The 24,527-nt window shown below is 39.9% G+C and overlaps 1 protein-coding gene across 2 annotated transcripts; it reads right to left on the bottom strand.

The window, feature by feature from the left end:
- Positions 1-2: 2 nt before the first annotated feature.
- On the bottom strand, positions 3-24,485 carry LOC106954416 (oxysterol-binding protein-related protein 6). 2 transcript variants are annotated; one of them, XM_015043887.1, is made up of 8 exons: positions 23,983-24,485; positions 14,393-14,638; positions 6,509-6,631; positions 6,250-6,303; positions 4,629-4,742; positions 4,367-4,537; positions 1,578-1,719; positions 3-1,444 (listed from the first exon to the last, which is right to left on the bottom strand). In XM_015043887.1, exons 2-8 carry the CDS (start codon positions 14,537-14,539, stop codon positions 1,275-1,277), a joined length of 921 nt encoding a protein of 306 aa, XP_014899373.1. In that variant the 5' UTR covers positions 14,540-14,638; positions 23,983-24,485; the 3' UTR covers positions 3-1,274. The 2 variants fall into 2 exon arrangements, with proteins under 2 accessions (XP_014899373.1, XP_014899372.1); XM_015043886.1 differs by having other exon boundaries at positions 1,578-1,722; positions 23,983-24,481.
- Between the last annotated feature and the right edge of the window lie 42 nt (positions 24,486-24,527).

Here is a 24,527-nt window from a genome sequence, read left to right as displayed (position 1 = left end):
AAAAAGAAAATTAGGCCGCAAACAAAACGATGGTGTGTTGTTTCATTTGTGAATTTGAGCCAAACACTTATAATACACAACAAATGAATAGATAATGATAGGTTATATGTGCTGGATGTGTCAGGTGACAGTGTAGCATGTGTGTTGCGAAATCTTATACACCTTTTAGTTTGGTTCACAAACTAAATGGATTAAAGCTTAAATACACAGTGGCTGCATACTTTAAATCTCACTCAGACTCTTTTCAGCAACAATCATGAATGCAATTCAATTGTTATAATCTTTTACTGTTGCTGGTTTCATATACTTCGTAAAATAATTCAGTTCACAACCAGTCAAGCGTCGCACGTTAATTTCTTAAACGGTTAACCGCCCACTGACGGCCATTGCCACAGGCATTGTTATTCTGTGTATGCAGCGCTGCAACGCAAAGGTCAGCAGCCACAGTGCAGCTGTGGAGCAACACACATGCCATGCAAATGGTGAGAGAGGAATGAAATGTCGGCAACTAATGGGACACATTTCTCACTCCAGCTAACAAAAGACCTAATCGTCTCCATTTTTACCTGAAGATTCCTCTCTGTCTGTATCTCATATATACACACATAACGCTGCTGGTGAGACGTACACTCATCAAGGGCATGAATAAATATATTTTTTTCAACGTAGAGATTTTAAAGGTGCAAATATTATTCAAAAGCTGAAACTTGGGACACATTTGGGAGTTCCAACAGGACAATGATCATCAGCAGCCATCAAAACTGGTTTTTGCAATTGATATAGCAGGTTTTTCGTAAGTTTTTAAAGGTATTTGTGCCAGGAAACCAAGCAATTTAAATAAGATTTACCTATGTGGATAAGAAGAATGATTATATGCAGCAATAATTATTTAAAGTTTATTTAATATATCACCATTTAACAGGTAAAAACCACAAGATGCTTCAGGAAAAAAAGAACAAAAATACACAAATTAATGAAAATCATAATAAGAGAAAAAAAAACACATCTAAAAATTATATTATTGCTATTTTTTTAGAACCAGTGTGTATGATTTCGACTCTGTGGTTAAGCTTGTCCACCTAATTCTGTTTTTAAAATAGCAGACACTATCTACTGTACAGCTGTTGCACCTTCACAGATAAACAGATTAAGTCTGTCTTTAAAAGCTCAAAATGAACAAGATCTTCATGCCAATGAATAACGTATGCAAACTTCTCACCAGCAGCAAACCTTCCAGTTGAAAAAAAAAAAAAAAAGTTTTAATGAAGTGCTGACTAGAATTTCATCCTCGACACCGCTATGCGTGTGTTTCTGTATTTGCTCTCGGCTGTGCGTTTTACCTGCATATCTGTGAAGTTGGGCGCTGACTGGGTCCTCTGCAGGATCTCCAGGCTCTGCAACAACCGGCTTAACTCGGTCAGGTTAGACTGGCAACGTGCGAGCTCTGGAAATGAAATTCACACCCACCAACTCATTACGTGTTATGGCACAGTCACATCCGAGATTGATTTAATCTACTGTTTTGTAAAATCTACTTTTTTGTGAAATCCCAAATTGTGGCCTTTCGTCTCGCTCACCCTCTGCACACTTGTCCATCTCCTCTGACTCTTGAAGCCAGGCGGCCACCCTGCTCTGACCGTTGCTGTAGGAGGCCTGCAGGCTGCTGTTGCTGCTGCTGCTGGGCGCCGCCGGCTGCCACGGCAAGCTGCTGGACTTGGCCTGCTGAGGTGAGGTGATGACAGACAGGGTCAGACGGGCTGATCTGTCCGAGGCACCGCGTCAGATTCTATTGCACACAAGTTAGGCCAGACCACTGGCTAGCTATGATACCCAGGAAATATTCTGGATAAAAGCAGAAGGGATTCACTTAGAGATTATTTTATAAGAAACAAGTTTAATATTAGATCAACTAAAGCAGTTTTATAAAAACAATGCAGCGAGATGGTGATTAAAATTAGATGTTTTTTTGTTGTTGTTTTTTTTTGGACTAAGAAGAAAAGCTCAGTTTTTCTGTGTAATTGATAACCTTTTAATTTATTTGGCCTAGTAATGAAGCATGTGGGGAAAAAAAATTGTTGGAAACCAGGAAATGAATCAACAAATTAAAATCCGTTTTAGTTTTTCAATTTGCTACTGGGTCGAAATTACATAAATCAGATTCAAAAATGCGTACTATGAATCACTCCACCATTAATCTGTTACAGGAAATACTCTGCACTTTACCGTCCGCCTCTGGTTTTGCCTGCACTTGTGTGCCAACATGACAAAAAAGAGGAAAACATAGGCAGTAAAGAAGGAAGGCAGTTTCCTTCCTCGGAAATAATATTTAAATAATGGGAAATTAAATCCATTTTCTTTCTTCTTTTTTCTCTGGGGAGAACAACCCAGGAAGCCAAACATAAACTAGAAGATGAGCTAAATGCTCTCAGTAGAGAGTTTCTTATGGTCAGACAAGATCAAGTTTGAGCTATTTGGATCAGTGATCGGGAGAGCTGAGGAGAAGCTCTTAAACCTATAGCCGCAGTTCCAAATGTAATACATGGTGGTGACAGCATCATGCTGAGGGCCTGTTTGGCTGCTAGTTGAAACTTGAGACAGAAAATGATGCCACACTCATCGAAACAGGTTTTGGAAAGCATAAACCAGGTTAACACTGAGCTTATGTAGTGCTCAGTGAACTGAATCTTGTTTAAAATGCAAGAATTATGTTTTTAACATGGACTCCACTCATTTTGGCGTCATCAAATATCTTGCAAAGAATCATACAAGAAGCTTGTTGATGGTAACAGTGTGGTCTAGGTGCAACTTGCAAGGGAGCATTTACCTAAATATTACTGCAGGTGTATCTGAGCTTGTATGTAAAAAAAAAAAAATGCTTCAGAATTACTTGTCGAGTTTCCTGCAGAGCACTTAAAACAAAGCAAACAAAACAAACACAACTTTGTGGGAAACAGACGCATCCAAATGAATTTTTGAAGGATTTTAGCAGCAGATTATGTTGGATTGTGGACGTAAGACTTGTTGTGAGCTAACTATTTTTATTGGAGTACGTTAATTTCACTCTTCTGGATGCGAAAGGTCTGTTTTTGTTCAAAAGGGCTCTGTGCTGTCAATTATATGAGACTTCATCCAGTGTATGTCCAGTGAACTGGACGTTATTTTGAATTTCGATGTGGTTTGATAAAACCACTTACTGCTTCTACAGTTATGATTGGCATCCGTCATTTTAATCTCAGGAATCCCAACTTTCCAATGATGTATAATATGTATATGTGCATGGAAAGGGCGTCGCAACACCCCCTCCCCCCCTTCCCCCCCAAAAAAAAAACAAAAAAAAAAAAAAACATATGTCCTACTGATGATCATGAAAACCCCACAATGGAGCATTAATGCTGATGACGAGAACATAAAAACGTATGACTGCTCATCAAAGTTGGATCAATTTTACACAGAACCCATCGGGAAACTGAACACCGACCCTACACTTTGTCCTCAACCAGCACTTCTACAAAAGCTGCTGTAGAAATGAGCTATTATACTGAGCTTGAATAAATGCTGCCACTCTGAACCCGTCTTTGTTCCAGGCTTCCAGCAGTGTTTGATGCAGCAGATAATTCTGACTCCAGGACCGAAGCCTTCCATTTGAGCCAATCTTCAGGGAGAGCTCATCGTGCTGCAGCCGGCTGCTCAGGATCCAAATCCTACTGATCACCTCTAATGGCCTCCATGTGACTCAGCAGCACTCCCAGGAGGAACTGCTCTGGCCCTGTGCTCACATTTACTCACACTTCAAGCGCTCTTACAGAGAATGGGCAACCCGTTTTGTTATCTTAATGGTCTGGATACAGTTTCATGTCTTGCTTTATTATGTTAGGCAGATATATGTCCATAATCCACAGGGTTTCTATGCATTTCCATGTTGAAATTCTGATAGTAATAATAATAATAATAAAAAAACTTCGCAGGGAATTTAAGGCAGAATTTTCTCCAGAGGTCAAGTTTTAAATATGAAACCAGCAAGAATCAAAAAATCGCCTTTGAGGAAAGAAGGATACAACTTATTGACATTAATGATGAACAAAATCTGGAAATAAAAATACTTTCCAGTGTTTATCCAGAACTGGAATGACTTTTGCAAATGATGCAAGTAATTCTCTCGTTGGTTTAGGAATTGTGATGAAGATATCAGAATAATGGCAGTGATTAAACCAAGGAGCCAATTTAGCCCCTGAACAGAACTTCCTCTTTTCACTTTCATCATGTGTTTACATACGTACAAAAAAAAAGAGTAGATAAATGTTAACATGTAAATGTTGTTTCCCCCATATTTTAGTTTTAACAGAGGAATAGAGGAATAGAAGCTCACCTTTGTTTCATTTACTACAATTGGGGAGGGTTGGGGCGTCTCCATGGCAGCCGGAGGAGGAAACGTTCGCATCGTGGGCTCCCGGGGAGAGCGCACTATCTCATTCTGTCGATAGAGTCGGTGGTGGCGCAGCTTCGACACCCAGGCGTCAAAGATGTCTTGAGACTTGACCTGGACAGGAAGCAGATGACCAACGCTGACCTCTGTCACTTACCCAGCTGCTGTTTTTCACCTTGATGCAGTGAGTCATCTCGAGTGTTACCTTCAGATGATAAATATGCTCCTCGGTGTCCAGGTCGATGCGACGCGCCCTCTTTTTGATGGACATGACAGAGAGGCCGACGTCGATGCTGCCATGAAGCTTTCCCCTTTGAATCTGTGGACGTTTGGCAAAAACATCCAGGCCTCCTCATAATTTAAACACACCATCAGTATCTCTGACACAGATTTGGGACTCAAAGATTTATCTGAACAGTTCTTTTTATTTAAATGATCATATGAGAGACGACTTCAAAAACAAGCCTGGAGTCAATATGAGATTCATGACCAAGATTAGAGTTGGTCATGAAAAGCATCTTTCGTATTTAGTAAACCATCCTTTTGCTGGTACGACCTGTGGACAACATGACTGACTGCAAAACATCAGCTGGATTCATGAGGAATCTTAACCCATCGTGGTCAAAGGTCTCCAGTTCACTAACGCTCTTTTGTCTTCAATTATATAAAGGCTACAAGGGTTTATTTTTGATTTAAGGGCAACAGAATTGTTCAATAAAGTGCAAAGCGGAAGTCCTTCAGCCCCAATAAAACTTGGACTCTCAGTACCTGCCTGTTACTCAGTGCTCCACGTTTTTTACTGTGCGACAACAGTCTAAAGGGGAAAACAAAAAAGCACATGCCACATCTTGCCCACTGCACTTCGATGGTGACAAAACGTTGATGCTCTTAAGATTTCCAGGCTGCAAGCGCCTTTTTCAAATGCCACGATTTTAAAGATTTCAAGTCAGGGTAAAACTCCCTCCTCTTTATTACCTATTAACACATCTTCTGAAACCAAACCCTTGTGGACTTTGAGATATCCTTTGGATTATTGTTGTCTGAAGGCCTGAACACCCAAGCTTCAGCTTGACATTGGTTTACGATAAGATATTTCTCCCAGGATGTCCTGATGACACCTTCACATGTATCTCGAGTTAGATTCAGGGTCTCTGCCATCTTTTTGTACAGTTTTCCTTGTTTGTGCCAGGCAACGTTCTCTAAACATTTTGGACAGCCATCTTTCCAACATGCAGTAAAATGCAATTATTGAAGCCCTCGATTGGTTACATCACGAGTCCCTGAGAATGCATTCGATCTGTAAATCTGTGTGCAGTGATGAATTCAGGAGGTTGAATCATGAGTGCAGTAATCAGTGAAAGAAAGTTTTAGTGAAAGATTTGGTTATAATCCATGTAATATTAGTTTTATGTCGCTGCTTAAACAGCTCTCGTTTAATTTGCTTACCGCAAAGACTTAAAAGGCTTCAAATGTTGACAATAAACCTAAAGATTTCTAGGAGCAACTGTTTGGACAACACAGCTTATCTTCTTAGTATGTAAAATTTCTGTGGTTTCTGCACGCGTTACATTTTACGTTTTCCTAATAGGTTCATAACAAATGTTGATCGCAGTGCTGCCACTGCAGACACGAGAATCCAAAATGCGTGAGACTAAAATGTTTTTGTCACCATCATGCATCGCGTCTCCACTCTGTCGGACAGTTTTGCTTTTCGTGCAGACGCAACACGCTGCAGATGTCTCAGCTGACTCACTGTCTCTCCTAGCACAGGTCAGGGCCGGGCAGCTCTGTTTCTGCCTGCAGGGACGACGGTCAGGATTACTTACATCAATAGGGGTCTTGGAGTACTTCAGAATGCCGTTGTCCAGAACAAAGAAACGCTGCAGAATAAAAGGAAAAAAAAAAAAAAAACAAGAGTACCAATTTGTTGTTAAATAAGAAGAAAGCCATAAAAATGATAAAGAGAACGACTTCAAAGAAGCGCCCTTTTAATATTCAGCACACAGTTTGGTGATGGATGAATCTGAGAGTGCATTCTCTGTAGAAGAGAAAGCTTTTGTGTCTGGCCTGGCCCCTGGATCGTACCTTGTGCCACCCTTTCAGGGGCCATTTCCTTTTCTTCAACATAAAACCTTCATGTTTGTCGGGCCTCTGGACGTTGCTCTGACCGATTTTCAGTCCCTCGATTATTTCCCAGCTGTCTGCCTCCTGGAAGAGGAAGAAAAATACCACAGCCGTGTCAGAACTAATCCACTCACTCCTCTGGTGTGATACACAAACAGGACACGCGCAGGCTGTAATAAAAAGAAAATATGGCCTTGTCATAGGAAAAACAGGAACACGTGTAGTGCTTCTCTTAAGCCAGCTTTAAAATAACAAAACACAGTCCCCCTGTGCTCTCTCAGCATTTCCACCTCATTAGCTTTCTCCTGACTACGCTCTTTCAGCTCTGAGAGGGTCTGTAAATCAAAATGATGCCTCTGGGGGAGGAACGGTGGGCAGGTCATGCAGGGACAGGTGACATCCAACCTTTGTCCCTCAGGAGGAGACAGGCAGGAGGACAAGGTCACTGATTTGATAGCAGCAATATGACCAGTAACAGAGTAAGAAACATGATCCTGTTTTCTGTCTCTCTGCGGAACCATCAGTTTCACTAAAGAAAATGCTGTTGCTCTTCACGGACTAAAGGAAGAAAATAATTATGGGGGTCGCTGCCAATACATACCTGCAAATTAATGCAGTTAATAGTTTTTATTGGTCAGGATTGGTATCTCTATCGCTGTCATGTAATTTGAAACTTTCAAATATGTATTTCAACAGTACTTCTTTCCAGACATAAATGATGATGCAACAAAATTTCAGTGGATTCAAAAAATACACATTGGACATTTCAGGTTTGAATATATTGTAGTATATTGTAGATTCTGATATTCATGCAAATATACTGCATGCTGCATGCTTTTGTAAGCCAACATCACCGGCCCGGCATATTCCTGTCTTGGCATTTAATCTTTCTACTTATTAAATTTTGGCATAATTAATCTAAATCGGTTGGTTTCCTGACATGAATGATACTCAAGGACAGTTCAGAGGCCTGTGTTCAAGGTTTAACCTCACTGTAAAAAAAAAAAAAAGTCTGTATTTTACCTTAAATTAAAGACATTTTTGTTCTCCCAGTGTTTCTAGTTGGTGGTTTGAGTTGACGCAATGGATTTTGGAGACAGCTTGAAAGTGTTGATTTCGGAGCAGGGAAATCTTCCTTGATTGTCACTCCCCGAGACCATGCTGACATTAAACTGTTTCCACAATAAGTTGCCGTATCACCATCTAGTCATTGAACCTGGTGGTTCATGACATGTTCCTGAAAATGTGACCCAGGTCAGTTTCAGCAGAGGTAGCGCTTTGCTGGTACAACGATCCGAAACACATTACATTTGGTTCTGGAATGGATAAAGTAAGATTAAGTTGCCGGAATGGCCCAAACCTCAACGCTTTTAAAAATGTATGGACTCTGCTTAGAAGCCGGGTCAGTGCCAAGAAATCGTCCAACGTAAATGAGCCCGACCGATTCTGGTAAGAGTTGTTTAGTATCCAGTCTGTGTTTGGCTCTCTGCAATTTACTAAGGCACATTTAACCAAACATGAGAGTATGTATGCACATTTTTGAGTTTGTATGTATATTTCTGATCCTGTGTGAATTAGAGCGTCAGCAGTAAATTCACAACCTGTTTCTAAAAATGAATTAGAAACAACTGTTTGAAATTAGGGTTCCACGATATTAGAAAAAGACGCATCCGACGTGACGTTAATATTGAAAATCAAATAGTGAATTAATCAGTCTGCTCTCTTTTCAGCCATCATAATGTGTTAACACCTTTCTGTCAGCGATGGCATCTACAGTCGCTAAAATATATATCAATTATGTCTATAGCAAGCAGTCAAACTCCATGCAACTGGCCAAATAAACTATTGACAAGCAGAACACGAATGCATGATGCTAGAAAAATGTTAGCCTTTTAGATACTGCACTCAAGCACTTCTTTAAATTTGCAGTATTGCACATATTGATATCTCTGTAACAGCTGAAAATCAATTTTTTTGTGCCATTTTACACAGGGGGTAAACATTACATACTAAAGAGAACTGGTCTAAGCATGGAGCCCTAAACACAAGAAAGCAGAGTAACAGTTCCTTGTCACGGCTTGTGGCTGAGACAGATGACCTGATAAAATTAACAAAGTACAGAAAAATGTAAGACACATTAAATGTCAAAGTGAATATTGTGATTAATAATGTACGTACTGTATTAAAAACCAAGTAATCAATGACCTTTTAAAGGATCTGAAGGCAAAAAAAAAAAAAAAAATCACACCAGAAGATGCAAATGAAGGAAAATTATAAAAGCAAATTGTTTTATTTTAGGTCAGCTTTAGCCAAATTGATCAAATCTTTAAATAAGATGCACTTAATGCATTTGATTAGATTTTGAATTCGACACTTGGATCAACAGCATTGCAGCTTCTGAAACAAAAAAGTCAACTTAGTATGCACAAGCTTCACTTCTCGAGCAACAAACAGCCTGTGGCTTCTCGCTGCACCATGTGACGCTACAACCTTCAAGATGTCTCGCCAGGCGTGCATGATGACACCTACCCTTGGTTTGCAGGACATTTAACAAAGGAGGACAACAGCTTGCTTAATCTAACAAGTCGGCAAACAGATCTGGGTGGTAATGAGGTCATATTCCTCCACTCACTGCGGGGGCAAATGCCTTGTGAAAATGGGGAAGTGGAGGACATGAAAATATACACCACCGCTACAAGTCAGCTGTTACCTGCAAAAAAGGTTATACTGCAATGCCTCTTCATTTAACACACAACAGCTGCAGCTTACTGTATACACGTAATGCCGTATAGGGCGACAATGAAACATTTGTCATGGAGGAAAGCCTCAGGCAAACTTCCCGTCTGTTATCAGACTTTTAAATGAGTCTGAACTGATAAATCAATGGTACACTATATAAAGAATTGCTTGTGTAGCAAATATTTAAATACACTGCCCTTCCCAAACCATTAAAAAGATCCACGGCACCGACTCCACGTAAATACCAAGGCACATGCTGACTACTGGCTTACATGGAAATGGGGCCCACAATAAGAGTTGCTGCTTTTGGTAGCGCAGCCCACAGAACTGAACTGAATTAAGCCAAAGTGATTTCCTGCACTCTGCCTCCGTTCATTGATCTCGCTGCAGAATAATTTACAGCTGAATGAGCTGGTCCCTCTTGGCAAGTTTACTCCTTTATTGGAGAATTTTTTGTGGCAGATTCCGTAAGAGGCCTCCTGCTTTTCAAAGTCAAGATCCTTAAGGAGATTAGCCTCACAAATTTGCTTGTTCACAGTCAGCAAATTTACGTACGTCTTCTTGACAAATTAGATATTCGAATCCCGAAAAACGGCTTCGTTCGAACCAGAAATTACACTGGGTAAAGGCGATAATCAGCTTAGTCAACGTACTCAATCTAGACGAGCCTTTTTCATGAGACAGGCCCTCAGAGTTTCACCGATGGCACACAGCCACAGCAGACCTTTGATGCAATGAATCAAACTGTTGCAGTTAAGGTTTCACTGAGCAGAGAAAAGGACAAACACTCTTTGGGGAGACCTCAGGCTAAATCAGCCCTATAAATATCAGTGCCACAGTCTGCTTCTGGAGACCACATTATGTCTCGGGCATAGACAGTGACGCACAAGCACAGTCTGTCAGTCAGTTTTTCCTAACATGTCGTGTGCATGCGCTCTAAGAAATATGATCTTTGATAAATGACTTGCTTGCCACAGTGAAAAAAAGCGATTAATGAATTACATGAGGCATTGACACCTTTAAATAGTTGTTTTTTTTTGTTTTTTTTCTAGAACAAGGAGCTTGGATAATTCGGCTTTGCGTTTTAAAAAGACTATATTTAATTTAGGCATATTTGAATTCAGCCCCGCCTCGTAATCCTCAACAACACCTTGTCTGCTGTGGATCACGTCACACACAGGCAGAATTCGGAAGAAAGACCAGCAGAAATCGTACTTTCTGCAGCAACTCGAGAAGTACAACGTTCCAAAGGTACTCCACTGGCCCTATTCGGTCTGTCCTCTCCATATCTGTGTGTGTGTGTCTGATTCAAGACAAGTCCATGACTTGTTCAGGAAGTGGCATCTAGGAATATTGTGCACAAATTAAATTCAAATTCAAAAACTGTGGTCCATGCTACAGTAAAAAACAATTATTTCTCAACAGAACAAGCATGCTCATATGTGGCACTCCTGTCCAAAAATTGGACAGTAGTTTTAAACTCCATAGTAGCAACCAAAAACTACAAATTCCATCACTTGCATAACAAAACAGAACCTGTAAAAAAAAAAAAAAAAAAAAAAAAAAAAAACTTGCACCCTATTCACGCCTCACACACCAACACAATCGCCAGTGAAAGATGATATCTCAGCAGCTACAAACCACATAGCAGTTGTTTTTGAGGGTGTATTTTCCCGCAGTATTTGGCTGGCTCAGCAGTAAAGCTTAGAGTAAGAGGCCTGGCTTCCACACAGAGAGGATGTGGACATCCTGAGAGAAGCACAGGCCTGCACACAGCGTAAACACACCAGATTCAGTTACACAAGTTTAAACGTATCGTCTGATGACTCGTAGGCTGGTGCAGCTCTGAGAAATATTCCCAGTATCTTTTTCCATTTGAAAAGAAAGCACTTTCTACCAAACTAGTGTAGCGAACATACAGATAGATTTAAAAAAAAAAAGAAAAAAAAAATCTGTTTATTGTCCTGATGCCTCCAAGCAAGATGTTTTAATGGTGCATTTCAGGAATTTTGGACCTAGGAATGTCTGTGTACTAGATGCATGTCCATGCGTTTGTGTGAAACTGCGCTTACTGCAGGTGGAGCACCTAATTGCTCCCACGAGGGCGTGAACAGCAGCCATCAGCAGCCGGTATGTTGACATGTATCGATTCAAGAATGAGGTCAGGATCCCATTAAGGCTTTCCCCAAACAAGAATGCATTGCTTTTGTTTTTCCACAAAAATCACTGAAGCCCAACAAAACAAAGGTCATTGGTGGAGCATCTAAAGCCATAAGAAAGGCCAACATAAAATTACAAAGCAGATGATATTTTGTATGGAATGCATAAAGTCAGAAAAAGATTATCCGTAGCTTCACACATAATGGATATACATGACATTCGCCATCAAAGCTCAAATGTAGCTTTATTTTCCTGATGCTGAAGCTAATATGAGCAGAAGGTTCAGAATGTGCTTGGGAAAAAAAAAAAAAGTGAAAACTGAATGAGCTCATCGTGAAGTTTTGTTGCAATTTCAGTTCTGCACAGACAGCTCAATTAACCTCACCACTTCAAATGTAACAAGGGTAGGCTCACTTACGCCGTCAATGTTTTAAATGTGAGGTACGACGATGTGGGTTTCTAGCAGATGAAACTCCTGCTTCAGATGAGAACGTCTCATTCACTTATTTCTCTCTTGCTCCTTTTCTCTGATTTATCAAGTGTGAGAGAACAGTCTGTGTGAGGGCCACGGGTCCCCTCACATACCCACCCAGTGAAACGGGAAGCGTGATGACCCACCACAAGAAACTACCGCTTACGTTGGTTTTAAGCACAAAGGCCTTCTAGCTCTACTTCTCTGATAACTCATACAGTAGGAAGTAATGTGTGGCAGATCACAGACAACAGCATACATGAAACAACCAATCACAGCCCAGCGTCCCAGCTGCAACACATTCCCAATCCTCCCTACAATAGATTTTATGACGACACAAATAATCTAGACCTACTGACTTAAATTATTTATATTTTATCTATTCATTTTATGACATGCAATTGTTATTCTATGAAGTATTTCCCTAAAACTAATTTAATATGCATAATGTATGTTAAGGTATGTTTTTTTTTCATCCTTTGGTTCTTCCTTTTTCCTTCCTTTGACTTCTTGAAGGTCTTGTTATTTTTACTAAATAAATTAAGAAGGGAATTTCTATTGTGGAATGTTAATGTTTATTGAGACACAACGCCAGCAGTACAGCAGGCCAGTTGTGTAATTGTGTAATCCATTGCCAAGTCTGATCGTTTGTCTCTTTATTTTGTAGTGTTTGGGACATCCAGTCATTGCAGTCTCTAAATGAACTAATGTTAAACTAATCATATCCTCATTTCAAGAGTTTAGCCTGTATTATTATGAACATCTGCTCTTTGTCTCCCCCTAATTTTTATCTGCAACTGATTTGGCAGCTTCCCACAAGTCAGATTTCCCCAAGACTTGGGATGGGGGAAAAAAAAAAAAAAGACCAATGTTTTAATTTTAAGATGACTGTTTTCAGAGAGGGAAGCTCTGCAGAGCAGCAAATCCTTTTTCTTTCTTTGGTAAGATTTGTCAAGTAAAACCCAAACACACAGGATCCAAAAAGAGAATGCAGCTTCATAGACGGTCTGCAAACCATCAAATTTCATTCAAGATTCTGATCCAACGGCTACAAAAGCATTACAATAGTTCAATAGAAGAGAATGGTTTTTCTTTTGTTGTTTTTTTTTTTAATTCTTTTTCAGCTTCCAGCTTGTCTAGTATCTGACTTCATCAATTAGGCTACTTTGGACAGGCTCTATGTAAACCTGGAAATGCGGAGAACCTTTTCATCAAAAGGTTGCAGCCAAGAAAGGGATAATGAGCTGGAGCGTCTGAATGGGTAACTGTCTGCTTCATCAAGCCGCAGGCTTTCAGCTAACTGTCCCAATTCCTCAGATCGGCTTTCTTTCTTCTGCTCTTGCGCAGACAAAACTGGCCGTCCACACCGGGCCTTGCAGAATGTGCCACATGTTCAGTGGGGCACCGAGCCTTCGCCTGTCTCTCATGAAATATTCACCAGCCAGTGCCGACGGAAAAGCAGTGATGTCAGAGATTCCAGTATGGGTGTCTCGTTTCCGTGCGGCCACAGTGACACAGCAGCTCCGAGAGGAGAGGAAGGACGGCCGGGGGCTTCGGATGACTTAACCCAGGGGTTAAGTTTGAGACACTGTTCTGTGAACTGTGACATAAGAGCGCAGCTCATTTGGTAGTCACTGCTCTTTCTCTGCTGATTAGTCTGCTAACTAGCACATATCTTGCAAAGGTTGGGCAGCAGGTTTATCTAATTGTGTTTAACCTTTCACGAGGAATGAATGCATAATGCTTAGCTGTTATGGTAACATCCATCTGTGTTTGTCGCATCTTGCTATTTCAGCATATGGCTGACTAATGATTAAAGGGAATTCTGGCACATATGAATACGCCTGCAGAAATGTCTGCATAGCTGCTTCTTTTACCTATGTATTTATTTGCCTTGGCTATGATTTCAATGTTTCAAAGTACTCGTGTAGAAACTGAAATTTATTTTAAGTTAAATTTTGCTCTTAAATTTGGGTGGGGGATTCAAACACTTAAATTTGTTCAACCATTCTACTGTAGCACCACTTTCTATAGCTTTTCTTAAAGGACTCCCCTTTAATTATCTCCATCCATCTTTCCATCAACTCTTCTTAGTTTGTCTTTTTCTGATATAGAAAAAAAAAAAATCCCAACTGCATGATGCTCCAATGGGCAGGTCTTCAGTTCAGCTTTGGTCTCATCTGTCGGCTAAACCTTCTTAAATGAACTCTGCACTTTTTAGATTTACAAACAGAATATGTAAAAAAACGAAATTGAAAAAAAAGTTTGTTTTGACGTGGCAAAACGTGAAACAGATAATTATTGATGTGAATACTTTTGCATAGCAACATGTTTTGGTCATAATTTACTATTTCCTTGATCCTTACTGACAGAGTCCCCCCAACATCCAAAGTACTCCAACATTCACTCCTGAGAATTTCATCGTTGCTCCAGCTTCACTCCCAGGAACCTGCTGAAGTTAGAAGATCCGTTACCTGCCGGCTGTCTCGCTGGGACGAGGAAGAGGAGGAGGCGCTCTTTTGAACCGGCACCGAGGTCTTGTTCACTGGCGTGGAGCTCCTCTCCTCGGTGCTCATGGTGCGGCCGTGGGGGCCTCGCTGGTACTGATGGTGCAGAGACATGCTGGCCACCGGTCAGCCCTGCGGAGCTTCCTCAGCACTGGGGCCCACAGGTCGGGCACATCCTCTGAGACGTCCTCACACTCACAGCCTGCTGCTCATCTGAAACACAAGGATCAGGGAGTCATATTCCACTCGCTCAACCCGCGCTGCAATGCAGAAGTGATTTTATAAAAAGAGTTTTAGAATTACCACATCTGAACGGCTCCGAGCCTCCTTTAATTCAGCGTGTTAATCTGAGAAACTGACTGACCCTCAGCATTTCTTTGAAGCCTGGCTTCCTCTTCTTCTTCTTCTTCGCACTTGTGTTGAGTGACTGGGGAAAGCTTATCCACTATGCTGTGAAATTACTGCCACTAAGGATTACTCAGCATGCGTTAAGCCGAGATATGATCATCAAAAAGCTCAACTGATCACTCTCTTTTATTATCAGTCAGTATTACTAATTGTTGTCCTAATTAACAATTTGGACTGTCAAGGATAAAAAATATAATCTCTTTCATTTCATCAAGAAAGGTTTTTCAGTTCAAAAGTGAACTGATAATCCCCAAGGAATATTTTTTGCAACTTTTTCATACATAAACATTTATCCTGTTTGGCCTGCACTGTTAGCCCTATTTCAAGTCAAATAGTTGCTCGTACTGTCGATATGAAAAGGCAAAGTATTTATATTAACTGTTTTTTACAACTTTACTTTTTTTGCCATTGTTTTCAACGTTATGGCCAAAGAGGTAGTGAGAAAAAGTATTATTTTATACAGTGTTGTACGTAAAAGAAAAAGATAAAAACTTAATTGTCCATAAAAATTGAAATTTGCATTACATCATCTGTAAGATGCCCCCCATAAAAATAACACGAATCAAGCAACATCATAAACATTCACGGCAGTTTAAAAAGAAAACTAATACGTGATCGGCAATAAAGTGTTCATTTATTCTTTTTCTGGTTCAGTAGTTTGATGGTGTTTGATGTCGTATTAAAATTCTGCTGTCCAAGCTGAACCGCTCATTAGTTAGTCTTATTTAGACCTGAGTCACTTTAATCCATTTTCTGAGTCAGGGATCTAACAGTGTGTACTGGGTCAAACCCATCCTGTTTATCAATCAACCCAGGACTGGATCATTACATTTGACCCGAAATGTAATGATCCAAAATGACCTGCATTGTTATTTTTAGCAGGTTTTAGGTCAGTGGTGTTCAAAGTGAAGAAAGGTATATGATTTCTGAAAGTTTTGTTGGTTAATCTCAACAACCAGAAAAGGACATGGAGTCACAATTTAGCATAAATTACAGATCCATTTTCTACAAAATGAGATCAATTTGTTTCATTGATTAAACAAAAAAACACAACAAAAATGTTTTTACGTTTTTATTTTAACATCTAGTTTTTCCCAAAGTTAAAATATTTAACACCGGTAAACATTAATATCAATTATTTTTTAAAATTTTGATAAATTACATTTCTACGCATTTTGGAGGGTTTCCGTATACAAAACCGATGGCTATTTGGATTCTGCAACAGAATGTGAAGTGAACTCCATTGTGCAGCTCGCATTATTCACAACCTTACTAAAAAGCAGCAAGTGCTAAAAAAAACTCATTAATGAACAAAAAAAACACACCACATTTATCTATTAATCGCAATTGATTGTGTGATAATTAGTCGTGAGCCAAAATTTAATGATTGTAAAAGCTGTAGTTACATTGAGAACATAATTACCACTTCAGCGTGTTATTGACGTGATTATTAAGACCATTTAAGTTAACGATAAACCCTTTAAACATTTAATTAGATTGGAATATTTAAGAGAAAATACCAAACGAATAAGGACGTTAAACAACGCGCTGTAAGGTAGAGGCCTACCCAGAGCTCACAGGCAACCGACATCGATAACCTTTCAAACCTAAATGTGCTAAATGTGAGGTAATCTCCTGAAATAATTGTATCAGTTAACTTCAAAACATCTGGTTAAACACCGGCTCGGCTAGCAGCGGGGAGTGCCCGTTTTCATCATTAGTCATGGCACATGCTGACATCCATAACACTGCCTGCAGGGCTGCTGTGTAATTGCCTGAACTCTTGGCAACTCCACATGTACCTATTGAAAAACAAAAAGCACACATTTAAACCACCCCCTTTCTTTTCCTACAGAAAAGATTAAATATAATCACATTTGGTCTTTTAATTTAGAAAAATAGTACGCCTTTCTGTCACTGAATGATTATCAGGGTGCAGCACAGACATCTTCAGAAATAATATCTATTATTAGACTGGCTTTATCCACTGCACATTATAGTTATTGCTCAGATATGTACATATTTTTGTTCTTCATTTTGCTGCAACATGAAGCTAAAGACATATTCCAAAGTGTTTCCACTGATAGCTGTACTGTGTGTCAAACTAATAGGCAGTGATGAGTCTTGTCATCAGCAGCCTGTGTTCATCCAGTGGACAGATACTGGTGTACGCCGCTTCAGAGCACCCTGTGGTTTTAACTGCAGGATGTTTTGGTTAGGCTCTCCCGTGTGTGAGGAACCTCCCCTGAGTCCGCTCAGCAGCACTGAGCATGCTCACATGCGACTGTGCAGCTTTCTCATGCACTATAATCTATAATTCAGCTCCTGCGATAGCGTCATCATCCCCACTCTGCCTTGTCTTAAGCCAGCCAGGGTGTAAGCCACTGTAAGACAAGGCGCTAAGTCGGTTCACACAATGCGTTGCACTCTCAGCCTATTTAACACATCCGCTCTCCTTGACCTAGTAAGAAGCAGAAGTGGCATGTGCTTTCAATGTAAATGTCACTCTTCCGATGCATTATTAATCACAGTAAGTACAACCTATAGTTTGCAAGCAAAAATCAGTGTGTACTGTCAGTAAACGTTAATGACATTTAAGTTATGGCCACACGTCTTTCAGGATATGAAAAACAAAACTGGATGTGAAGCGACTGCAGCAACAGTGAAGTGAAAATACAATCAGACTATTTGTTTTCACTTCGGTTTTTCACTTTTAATGAACATTTCTAGGCTGAGGATTGACATATGCAAACCCTCTTTGTGACAATAATTTCAAACAGCCACTAATGATTAAAAAAAAAAAGTAAACTGGAAAATGAAAGTGTTCGGTAAAAGTGTTGTTTTATTGCCACTTTATGAGGCAAACTAAAACAAACTTGTGCATAACTGAGCACTGGAAAGAAGAGGTGCCTTGTGTTCACAGCTTTTTCACACGTTGAGACGACCCCTGCTGAACCGATTGCTGTTATATGGACTTTCTCAGTTAATTAAAACGTGACGACCAACTAACCTCCCTCTGCTCTGCTCCGTAGGTTTGCACCACACCATACAATCTCCTCTAATGCAACACTTACATCACTGATCTGACTGATCTTCCCAGCACCGCACAACTTTAGCTTTTACTGTCGTTTGTGTTATATAAATCTATATATATATGACCTGTTATATGTGATGTGTCTCCCTATTTAACAACATGAAAAACAGAAAAGGGTGCATTCAGCCCCCTTACTCTTTTAACCATAGTTCAATCAGTGCTTTTTAATGCACATTTTGAAGTATTGTGTTAGATACTAATGCAACATCATTTTCCAGTACCGTTTACTGAAAATTCAAAATAACATCCTGAATTTCGCAAACAAAAGAAAAAATCATTTTTAAGCTTGCATGAGCCACTTTTTGGATTTAAAAAGGGGAGACGGACATATATCTGGTGAATAATGTGTTAGCCAAGGCTCCCATTCACATCTTTGTCTTTGCCTTACCAGAGGCATGAAAGTCCAAACTTAATTACCATTTTCTTTTTGTGCTATTTTAAAAGTTTGATGAAAATTGGATGGAAACTGTTATGTGCACTTGCTTAGTGTAGCTAGTGACACACTAAACAGGTTTAGCCAACATGGAAGGGATTCCACTTTGGTCATTTTGGTCTACATGAATGTGCATCGAAAAACGAACACTGTGCATGACCCTGAACATAGCAAGCCTACAGAAAACGTGTTTGTGGGGACACTTTTTTTTGTCAGGGAAGTTGCTCAGAGGCGTTGGGACGATAGATGGAGCTGCTAAACTCGTTAAACTCGTTGCCATCCAGGAGGGATACATGGTAGACGCTGCAAAAGACTTGAGGACATATGGAAGTTCTCCATCTCTCAGAACAGTTATCTAAACGGAGTCCAAACCTAAATCCAATTGAAAATCTTTATTAAGACAGAAAAATTGATGTACAAAGGCATTCTCCACCCAATTTGACTCCATCTAGAGCTGTTTTGTTTTCTTCTGTTGCAAAAATTATAAACTGAGGTTTTTGTGATCAAATGTGAAAACGTTAAAGGGACTTGACTACCTTTGCAAAGCACCGTACTTCAAGCCAATTTCTGGTTTAGCCTCAAATAGATATTCAGTTTTATTTACTGTAAATAGCAACATCACATGCTGAAGCTAATAAAATAAAACCTTTGTCATAAATTTGACAAGACGCCAAAGCTGCTCCATCCTCTGAAAGTTATGGTGGTGCCGGGAAGAGTCCGATCAGGACAGAATGAGTCATGAGCTTATTGTTCTAAATCCAGTCCTCATGAATATGGTCCACTCAGAATGAAGACAAGGCAGGTTGAATGAGTCAGCTATAAAAGCACCGCTAAACCACTTAGCTGAAACTTGAACATCTCTACGCCGACTGATTTTTGCAAGTTCATTTGGACGTCTCTGATTTTTAACACACCCAACTTTTGTACATTGTCCTGAAAAGGAAGAAAAAGCTTTCAAACTAGAAGAACATTGGCTCGCTTTTTATTGATTTTTAATGTTTTCAAGAGCTTTGTGTGAAGCTGACGTTTGCTGCATTTACAGCCATTGTTCTCCAATCAATAGTACTTATTCTGGTTGAAGATGAATGAGCGTCTGCTTGATGCAAGAGATGTCTTCCATGTGTGAAGATAATGACTGAACAGAAGTAAACGGTGTGCAAATCTCACAACAACATCCAGTCAGTTTACTGCCTAAACTCATTTCAGGAGCCAAATTTGGGTTAACAATGCAAATTAGAAATTGTAGGATTTAGGGTGATGTTACACCACTTGTTTAAAGCACCTAGCAATAGCATGTAACAGTATGAGGAAGTGATCCTTTGTGTTTGCATTTTCCAAAACACCTAAAGGTTGCAATGAGATTTTATAGACAAAAATGTCCTCAGAAACCAATGAAATGGTTCTTCTTCCACCAGATATGAACAACTGCGTTTCAGTCGGCTAGAGGTTTAATTGGGCTTCAATTCAATCTAATAACTTAATGTGATGTAGCTGCTCCTTCCTAAGGAAACAGGATGGATATAATAACTTAACTGTTGTTAACAGTGTTTATCTGTGCGTTCGCCCTCATGTTAGTGGAGCAAGACTTCCTGAGAGAAAGCGAGGAAGTGAAGTATTTTAAAACGAATGAGTCTTCTTGCAAAAGTGGGTGTGTATTGCATCAAACATGAAGGCAGGCAATACAGTACAGGACAAAGTAGAAAAGTGGGTCTGGCAATCTGATGTGATAGATTGGTGGGTTACAGGTACCAAGAACCTGGTTTCAATTTATTTTTACAGCTGTGACACATTTTCGTTTATTTCTGAACTTAATATGTCAGTCATTTAGTCTCCAAAGGTGGAACTATTTAAAAACAACTAGTGATGCATGAATTGACATATCAATATCAGGTATTAATATTGCTGGTATTAAGTACATATCATCTATACATTTCTCTTCTCTTTCGACATTGTAAAAAAAAGACCACACTGCTCACCTTCCTTCTCTGCTTTAGTCAAACACCCCACAATCCTGCATTGCGTCTCTATCACTGTCGCACGACCAAAAACATACCACATGCCCAACCCTAACAGTATTTCAACTATGCATTGATCTGCAATGCAACATTTACCATTTCCCAGTTGCTAATGATTACGTGCGCTGGGAATGTAGCTCGATGTATCCCTGGACGCCCCAGCCATCAGTTGTCATGGCGATAGTTTCTGCCTCCTTTAGGGTCTGAACATCTTGCGATGCTCCACATCATACCTCTGTTGCTTGTTAAATGCAACATGAACACTGATGGCATTACTCATTACCAACATGTAACATGAAGACGCTCAGTGGTAACTCAGCTGCGATGGGAGTAGAATGACAGGCGTCCCTGTGTTTTCATCACATACAAGAAACACAACCTCCCAGTATTGACCAGAGCTCCAAAGTGAAACAAGTTTGCTGGTCCCACACTCTGTTGTATAATTAAAGTGGGCCAACAAAAGCAGCCTCGTGTCCTTATATTATATTACAGGGTATTAAAGGACAAGCCCTGTCTGACTTTACAACTGGCTAATAATACAAATCAATTGATTCTGACCTTTTACCTAAGTGTAGGATATTAGACTAAATAGATGTAGATTTTGTGTGACGTTTACTAGCAGTGATCAGCACATCTCTTTAAACTAGGCTTCCTTTTTTTTTTCTTTAAAACAGCACCAGCTGGACAGAGCCAGTTTGTCCCGGGCTGCACATATTACATCATCGAGGTAGAGCAAGGCATAACACATCGAAAGGCTTTTAAGGTACTACCTTATTTGTTCCCAACATAATAATAAAAAATGGGGAAAAAAAGGAGTTTGCATCTCATTTAAGGAATCATGTTAACAATTTTAGGTTCCACACTTTATAGTAGGACATGAAAAACCTGTCATACTTTTCAATTATAGGGTAAATATTAAAAAAACTAGATCCTATCTACCCTACATAGATGTTAATTAAATGGCAACGAGATGTGGCATCATTTTGCAATTCCTTGCAATTCCCTACTTCTTCTACGTAGAAAGAGACTCATACTGACCATAAGTCACTTTGTTAGTCAAATTTACCATTCCTAAAGTCCATCTCCATGAAGCAGAGTTGAAGAAACTGTTCATAACATACTTGTTGCACACTGCCAGTTAGCTGACTGAAAGGAGATGGCTACGTTTTATGCAAAGACTAATTCGGCTGTGATAACACAGATAGTTAAAGAAATTAAAGGAGCTTAACCAACCACTTTAATCTAGTTAACACTATTCTAAAATTACAGGTAGGAAGATAAAAACTGGTGATGAATCTATTTTGATTTAAATCCACATGTTATCAACAACTGACTATAAAACTGTAGCATTTTTTTCTCAAGGTCGTCACATTTTCATGCTGGTTCATAGTTTAAATTGAGGAGGTATGGTTATGCAACTGCAGCAATTACACTCCACCTACAGGAGACCCTTAGATGAAATTGGTTTTGACCAGGGGTCATAATCTGTCATATTCATAACAAGCTGCTTGCAATAGAAGAAACATCCAATTCTGATGCTGTTACTGAGTATTACAGCGACAGTCCAGGTTTCAGCCTCCCATCATCACAATATCTACTCCACAGGTTCAACATCTCAGTCACTAAATCACATTTCAGATGCATCAAGAGCATCGAAAGCTCATCCAGCTGGCAAAATATATTACTGGCAAGTAGTGTGAATGCATGGCACTTTAAATATAATATCCAACCACAAATGCATCTTAGCAGTCCTGAACAAATGCAACCGCAAACACATTGATATTGTGATTTGATATATAATGCAGATCGGCACTGGGCCACAAGCAGACTGACCCAAAATGGGTATCAGAATCAAAACTACACAAACTGGGTGTAATGTAGGGATGGAGGTGTGGAATTAGAGTTGTATCACAATCATTTTATTCATTTATTTTGATACTTATAGAAGTGATGATAAAAGTTTTAAACATTATTTAGCATCAATAGTATCTTTTGGCAATCTTCTGTCACGGCATACGCCTGCCATACTTTCAAATGCTGACATTTACCAATTCTCTAATGTAACAAACAGCAGAAAAAAAATTGGGGGTGGGAGAGGGACTTCCACCCATCATAAATTGGAGTTTATTGGAATCAAGTTGGAATTATTATCACATTCATTAGTTTTCCCACTAAAAAACAATATTCCCACTCCCTCAAACTGACCTACACCCCAACTGGATGACTGTTGGGGTGTAGATCATTACTCCCTCATTTGAGTAACATGTTGTAATTGGTATGGTTGGGTTACAAGAATCAAAGTGTACCAAGGTTTTAAAAAGTGACATTTTCAGAATGGCTAAAATGATCTATCAAACTGATCATCTGGTTTAAACTCCTATTAGTAGAAGCCAGCTGACACTGTTGGTCAGCTGGCTGAAAGAAGGCTCCTACATTAATCCCACGCTTATAAGAAATATCCGTCTGTCTCATAGGAAAATATGTAAGGTCTCAAACAACATACACAGACATTTGGCTGGAAATGAACAGAGCACCACCCACCACAGTCAGCACTATGTAGCTAGTTAAACAGCTGAAAACATCCTATTATAATATAAAATGAAATGAATAAATAAATGTTATAGATAGCTGCAACCGGTATGTTGCATACTTGTAGCAGGAGAAGCACCGATTGCTGGTTATTCTCCTGTGATGTTATTGAAAATAACATAACTTTCTACATTTTGTTCAACTTTTTCATGTAAATACAGCAGTGATTTTAATCAAGGTTATCATACTGTAAGATTCTCCCTATAATATAGATCTATGACTGTCTTATAGGCATGGAGGTAGCAGTCTAAACGGCATGGGAACACTTTCAGCTGGATGATTCCTCAGCAAGGGCTCAGTAATACATCAGAGACTCAATAATCAATGCAGATCAAAGCAGGATCCATTCAAAGGGAATGCTAGTTACAAACTACACAGAGCTTTTCATACCTCTCCTATCTTCTTGCATTTCTGTGGCTCATGACTAACTGCAGTGTCACTGGCTGACCTTCAGTTAAAAAAGGAGGCTGAGTGATAGTGTGGGATGAAACTTTTTTAAATTAGCTGCCATACAAACACCAAGCAACAGATTGAGTGGGGCTTTTTTGGGGGTGGCTATAATAATGGAAAATAATCATCTTTGCTGATTCATTAATAGTTGTGGAACGTGTGTGGGAAATAAAACACAGGACTCGGTTAAAAAAAAGGGGGTGAATATAAGAGTGACGCATCATCATTACATCATCAAAGTCATCAGTTGGTTGGTCGGCTGGTTACTCCAACATACAGCATCCATGTTTTTATGGATCCTTGATCGTGATGTTTGGATACATACTGCAGGAGTTGTAGCATCCCAGCAGCTGGCTATGTGGTCATGTCTGACCGGTCCGCGCTGATTCACTCAGGATGCAAATACAGAAGGATGAGGAGCTGTGCTCTCAGTCTGAGTGGCTAAATGGAGCACTAAAGCAGCAGCTCTTCATCACAATACCCGATGAAACTGTCACAAACCAACCAAACACAAGCAGTGCTGGTATTTAGGTTGCCACGGATCAGAGAGAAAAGCTTAGTGCCTTACCACAGATGCGCTGTGATGACCATGTCTTTACAGTTCTTGGCGCAGGAAACAATTGAGGGGGTCTTCCTTGACTGGGCAGAGATTCCCCGCTCCTCAGAGACAAAACCTGCTCACACCGGCCTCTCTGCGTGCATACCACACTTTTTTCACATCATAAAGCTCTCGTGCTTTACGGAAGCCAGAAACATTGTGGGAAGTCTAGAGAGAGAGAGAAAAAAGTGCTGTGTTAGTCCGTTTCCTTGAATGCGGGGCTGTGATGCTCAGCTCATCTCTCAACTGCACCCCGGTCGCTCCTCCCTGCAGCAAGATCGGCTTTAGGCGGGAAGAAATGCCCGGAGTGGATCGAACGCAGCCGGGCAGCGAGCGAGCACGAAAACACGGAGGTGGAGTCGTGAAAAAACTCGGATTGGGAGGAGGTAAGTTTTGTGAGGGGAAAAAAGTGGGGTCAGCGTCAGGCTGTTGAAATTTAACAAATTAAACTTCTGAAGCAGTTGCATTGAAATACTTTGGCTTGATTTTATTATTGGGCTGCATGGTGGCTTTAT

The sequence above is a fragment of the Poecilia latipinna genome, unplaced genomic scaffold, assembly GCF_001443285.1.
Source record: "Poecilia latipinna isolate Pla-1442-1.1 unplaced genomic scaffold, P_latipinna-1.0 Scaffold655, whole genome shotgun sequence".
Taxonomy (NCBI): Eukaryota; Metazoa; Chordata; class Actinopteri; order Cyprinodontiformes; family Poeciliidae; genus Poecilia; species Poecilia latipinna.
This window is presented reverse-complemented; position numbering and strand designations above follow the sequence as displayed.